The 5899-nt window shown below is 35.3% G+C and overlaps 1 protein-coding gene across 2 annotated transcripts; it reads right to left on the bottom strand.

The window, feature by feature from the left end:
* Positions 1 to 2417: 2417 nt before the first annotated feature.
* LOC110928991 (putative 2-succinyl-6-hydroxy-2,4-cyclohexadiene-1-carboxylate synthase) lies at positions 2418 to 5478 on the bottom strand. 2 transcript variants are annotated; one of them, XM_022172080.2, is made up of 5 exons: positions 5181 to 5478; positions 4478 to 4888; positions 3738 to 3833; positions 3455 to 3522; positions 2418 to 2601 (listed from the first exon to the last, which is right to left on the bottom strand). In XM_022172080.2, the coding sequence occupies exons 1-5, from the start codon at positions 5409 to 5411 to the stop codon at positions 2487 to 2489; spliced, it is 921 nt and encodes a 306-aa protein (XP_022027772.1). In that variant the 5' UTR covers positions 5412 to 5478; the 3' UTR covers positions 2418 to 2486. The 2 variants fall into 2 exon arrangements, 1 of the variants encoding a protein (XP_022027772.1); XR_002586774.2 differs by having other exon boundaries at positions 2521 to 2601; positions 3455 to 3518.
* Between the last annotated feature and the right edge of the window lie 421 nt (positions 5479 to 5899).

The following is a 5899-nucleotide window of genomic DNA, read 5'->3' as shown; positions in this document are numbered from 1 at the left end:
TTGTTTTCGAATTCAAATCTGGAAGTCAATGTGTTCATTAACTAAAATACCATGTCACATTACATTGCATATTCCATTGTTCAGAAGATTACTGGAATTTATCAGCATATTCTTGGTGCTGTGTTCTAACAGTTTACAGGGCTAAAGTCAATTTTTTTATAGATCGCTGTTGGTGCATATTCTGTGACAACAACTTAGATTTGGTCTTTGGATATCTTGTAATTAGTTAAACGATAAACAGTTAGCGGGTTTAACTTTGTAATAGTTAGTAGTAATGTTTGGGCTAACTAAACCCAACGAATTGGGTGTATGGGGGCGAATTGGGCTTATCCAATTCGCAGCCCAGGAGTGTTTGACCTAGCCCAGTTGTGAACCTTGTGTTATATAAACAAGGTTAGACATTAGGGTTTAGGTTAATCAGCCAAAACAGTTGTGTGAGAGATAGAATTTCGTGAGAGCTAGTCTTGGACGAAATTAGGGTTGGTTAGGGTTTTAGATTGATTGTAATTCCTTGTGATTGATAATCAATAGAAAACCCAGTTTGAAAGTGATCTGCTGTTCCTACACGTTTTCTGCATATTCTGATCAAGAGGATTCCGCACTCTTGATCGGATTGACAATTCTGTTGAAGATCCATACACATCAAGGGGACCTACAATCCCACAATATAAAGATGGTAAAACACAGGGTATAAATCTGATTGCTGTTAAAACACAACTTTATGAATCTGAATGCTAAAACACAACTGTATGAATCTGATTGCTGCTAAAACACAACTGTATGAATCTGAATGCTAAAACACAAGTGTATGAATCTGCTTGCTGTTAAAACACAACTGTATGAATCTGTTTGCTGTTAAAACACAATTGTATGAATCTGAATGCTAAAACACAACTGTATGAATCTGCTTGCTGTTAAAACACATCTGTATGAATCTGGGTGCTAAAACACAACTGTATGAATCTGAATGCTAAAACACAACAGTATGAATCTGCTTGCTGTTAAAACACATCTGTATGAATCTGTTTGCTGTTAAAACACATCTGTATGAATCTGAATGCTAAAACACAACACTATGAATCTGCTTGCTGTTAAAACACTTCTATATGAATCAGCTTGCTATTAAAACACAACTGTATGAATCTGTTTGCTGTTAAAACACATCTGTATGAATCTGAATGCTAAAACACAACTGTATGAATCTGCTTGCTGTTAAAACACATCTGTATGAATCTGGATGCTAAACCACAACTGTATGAATCTGCTTGCTGCTAAAACACAACTGTATTAATTTGCTTGCTGTTAAAACACATCGTCAAGAAAACGGAGATGATAAGAACAATATTTGAATGGTGATGATGAACGCGGAGATGGTGGAGATTGGAGAAGTGTTTTAATTTGATCCGGTGCTCTCCATCGTTTCTAAAGTTATCTTCTTCCATGATTGTAGTTATTTTTGGTAGGGATTGGGATTTCCAAGATGGGTTTGGAGAGAGAGAGAGAGAGGGAAAATCGCTTGAATTTAGGAACTGGACGGTTATCTAATTGATTTAAAACACGGCCATTGACAAAATTGCCCCTACTCATTTAAAACAATCAATTAATTAAACTCAAATATTACAAGATTGCCATTGATTTAATCTCAACCCTTAAACATACCAATCGGATGGACCAGATCGCTTCCTAGACTTTCCAGGAAAAACACGCTTTCCGTGCGAACCCTACTCTATATATATATAGGGAGAGGATGATGAGAAAACTACATCTAAATGAGAAAACTAGAAAACTCACTAAAAAAACCTAAAAAAAAAGCCAAAAAACATACCAATTTTTTTTTACAATTTTTTATAAAAAAAATCTCTACTTTTTATATATAAAAAAAATTTCAAAAAAAAAAAATTGTTGTACTGCACATGTGCACTATATCCGTAATAGTGCACATGTGTAATACAACAAAAAAAAAATCTATGTATAAAAACTAGCGATTTTCTATAAAAAAATGTAAAAAAAAAATTGGTATGTTTTTTATGCTTTTTTAGTTAGTTTTTTGTTTTTCTCATTTAAACTAGTTCTCTCTCTCTCTCTCTCTCTCTCTCTCTATATATATATATATATATATATATATATATATATATGGTTTATTAGTGAACAACCCCTTGATAGTGAACTAATCTTAGCACTTGATTATCAATACACAATGGTGAGGATTTGATAATGAAAATACACTAGTGTATTTTACGATTCGATGATGTAAATTGATAGTTAGGATTTGTTCACTTTAGAGCACCACCCGATATACATATATATCATTTAACATCTGTTTTTTATCATTTTTTTTTATAAATGAGATGTTTAAGTTAAGTTATATCTCTAAAATCTATCAAGTATATAAGTATGTAAGCTATTAACTAATCAACTTCAGAAAGTTAAAGCAACCATTATTGACTAAAAGAAAAAATAGTTGTATGACAAGTGGGTGTGTAAGATCATGAGGCACACAAGAATTTGTAGAGAATTTTATTGAAGTTCTTGGGCTGTTCAAGCTGAGGTATATGTGATGCCTTCTTCATCACCTCCAATGATGCATTCTTCCCCAGCATTCTAAATCAAAACAACAATATCACCCATTTTTTAGTCAAAACATACCACACATATATATGGGCACGTTTAATATAAAATTAATTTTAAGTAAATAATTGAATATACATTTTGTAGGCCAAATATCATGGGGGAGAGAAAGATAGTGGATTATATTGTTTCAAATAAGAAGATAAAATAAACAAATGCTTTTGGGGTTTCTGTATCACCTTTTTCTTCTAATCAAACACGCATGTAAAATAATCAATTTTAATTTTTAAGCGAATATAACGAGAAAGAAAATGTATGGACTATGTTTACATAATCGTGTTATGTAGTAAAACATATAGATGTTTATGTGATTTTGTGTATTGAGTCTCCCCTCTTGCTTGCTATATATGTGTGTATGTGCATGCACACACACGTATGCATACATGTACGTGTAGGGCATATTCATTTCTAGACCAATAATATATTGAAGATTATAAGATGCACTAGTACATAATGCATAAAAGATAAACGAGGTGGTGATGAGAGAAACTTGTATATTGCATTCAAAGCATTTGACACAAATGTATTATGCATTCTCAACCTATTAGGCTATGGGGTGTGGGATAAAGCCTCTTTATCAGGACACGTCTGCGCCACCTAAGATCCACGTCAGCTAGGGGGCTTTATTGGAAGGCGGACAACCCATGGCGCCCCCCCTTTGAATGCCACGGTGTGGCAGGTGGCGCCGCCGGGGCACTATTGTTGGTGAGGTGGCAAGGGTGACGCCTTCACACCCTCCGGCCTTATTAATTTTAGAATTAGCATACCTTACCTTATATGTAAGATATATTCAATAATGAAACAAGAAATAGGAAAGAAGACATACTCTTTTAGCTCTTTAGCCTTATCCAACAAGAAGATGTTATCCTCCTCACCCCATATGATCAACACTTTCTAGTTCACAAAGTATGAATATATTAGTATAACAAACAGGATAAAATAAATAATGTATAAAAAGATATTAAATATAAGCATTTTGTTACAAAGTAAATTATTGGAATAGACCACTTTATGACTTTAAACTATTTAAATTATATATATTTTAAAAAATATAGTAGTTTATTTACTAACAATGTAACAATAAATTAGAACAAGTGTAAGGATGGAACCTGTGGAAGAGGTGAAATGTTAAGGGGGTCATCTTTGCCAAGTGCAAGCCCTTTAAGTAATTCCATCTTCTCTTTCCTGTTTTCACAATACAATTTCTGCACCCAAAATGACACAATTACCCTCCAAAAGTTCAAAAGAAAAAACTCGACTTTCGAGTTTTACGCTTTTATCAAAGATAACTTTGTCATTTGGTTTTCAAGAGGCAACATGTTGTCTCTCGTTAAGTGTTAACCTTGTCACTTGGTTTTCAAGAGACAACATCTTATCTCTCTATTAAGTGTTGAAGCTATATACACTACGCTTAGGCAGTTATAAGTTGTCGATAGTAAATGAGTTCATAATCTTCTTCTAGAGCTTAAAGTGTCTTCTTTTTTACGTGTCATGGGATATTTTTTACTACATAAATGTATTTTTTAGCCTCTACCTGGTACAACATCAAACAACCAAGCACATGCCTAAATAAACTTATATTTATTTAGAGAACCTGTTGCCATTAAACATGTTTGTGTATACCAGGATGTATTTTTTAAAAGCGTGAACTATAGTTGGGTGTTATTCTTTAAATGTCATTTAATGATCAGCAATATTTTATTAATAGGGATTAGATATTTAGGAACAAGTAAATAATTAACTAATTGTGAAATTAATTATTATCGGTGGGGCATGATGACAATTGACATGTACAATTGGACACAAATAATTTTAAAAGAAATAGAACAAAATATAACCGGAAACTTACGTCAATGAAATCATTGAGAAAAAAATCCGGCACGTAGACGCGGTTGGATGCAGCCAACCGCATCAATGTCCGGAGCTGTGCTGCCGTCTCTGGCAGCAACAACTCCTCGATTTTCTCCACCTTCGCCCGCTTCAACAACTCTCCGTTATCCTTTGGTTTCATGTTCACTCCTGAACTCGCGATCACCACTTTCTCCACCCTCTCCGGCCACATCTCCGCCACTCTGTACGCCACGAAACCGCCATAGCTCGTCCCTACCACCGAGTACTTATTCACCCCAACCTTCTCCATCAACTTCCCGATAGCCTTCGCTTGGAAGATCTCCGAACGCTCCGACGATTTGCTTGTGGATTCACCAAAGAACACTAGATCGGGGACGTACAAGTCGAAATGAGGTGCTAGAAACAACACCTACGCAATTTCGATCGATCAAATCAAATCAGTAACAATTTAACCAAATCAAATAATAGTACATCAAATCAAATCACTCTGACACTTACAATACCCATGATAGTATTTCAACCAATCAAATCAAATCGAATCAGTAATGGTTTAACAAAAAGTAAATTAGAGTGCATGACAATATCAGTACGAGTGACGTAGGCCTGGATCTCAGTGAATTATGATAGAATGACTACTTTTTCACTTGCAATACCCATCACGTGTTTAAGTTGTCTGCAAAGGATTCTACGAGAACATTTACCTGTTGACGCCACTGCCAGACGCCATGAGGACCGAAACCGTGAAGTAAAACGAGTGGTGATTTGCGTTGCTCGCCGTCATCAGTTGGGGATGACGGCGAGTTAGGCCCCCAGAAGTGGATTGTGGTGTCAGCATCGACGTCGATGGACTGAGACGAGAGGCCAGATGCGGCGATGGAGCGGCGGAGGAAGGCGCCGTACAAGGAGACGAAGCTTAGGCAAGAAACCACCATTGTTGTATGATAGCAATGAATTTTGGTGGTTAATGGAAGAAGAGTTGGGTAAGCTAACTCTGACTCTTATAAGGACATGGAAAGATGAGTGTAGAAATATTGGTACAACAGTTTAGCTTTTATTTTATATTTTTTTAATGATTAGTTAGTTAAATATACTGTACCAAAAAGAAAAAACATAATGGTTTGGTTGTGATTTATTTTTTGTAACTGATTTTTATGGTTTGATTGTATTTGAATGTTTATAAACTAACTGAACCGCACCATTTTCAATATGCTACATGTGGAAAAAACTGTTAGGATGAAGGGTGTGGTATAAAGCTCCTAGGGGCTTTATAACATCACGTCAGATCCATCTAGACGCCACGTTATACGGGGGCTTTAAAGCCCCTCCTTTTGACTTGCATGGTGTGGTATAGAGCCCCTTATAAAATAAAATTTAAAAAAAAAAGATTTTATTGGTTGAAAATAGTTAGCCCCACCTACAC

This window comes from Helianthus annuus, chromosome 3 (genome assembly GCF_002127325.2).
Source record: "Helianthus annuus cultivar XRQ/B chromosome 3, HanXRQr2.0-SUNRISE, whole genome shotgun sequence".
NCBI lineage: Eukaryota > Viridiplantae > Streptophyta > Magnoliopsida > Asterales > Asteraceae > Helianthus > Helianthus annuus.
This window is presented reverse-complemented; position numbering and strand designations above follow the sequence as displayed.

Bases quoted from the DNA above. Each gene is read 5' to 3' on its own strand.
- LOC110928991 (XM_022172080.2), bottom strand. From the start codon at position 5,411: ATGGTGGTTTCTTGCCTAAGCTTCGTCTCCTTGTACGGCGCCTTCCTC. The intron at 4,889-5,180 runs GTAAATGTTCTC...GAAATTGCGTAG, and splicing joins TCTGGCAGTGGCGTCAACAG to GTGTTGTTTCTAGCACCTCA. The intron at 3,523-3,737 runs GTTCCATCCTTA...TTTGTGAACTAG, and splicing joins ACATTTCACCTCTTCCACAG to AAAGTGTTGATCATATGGGG.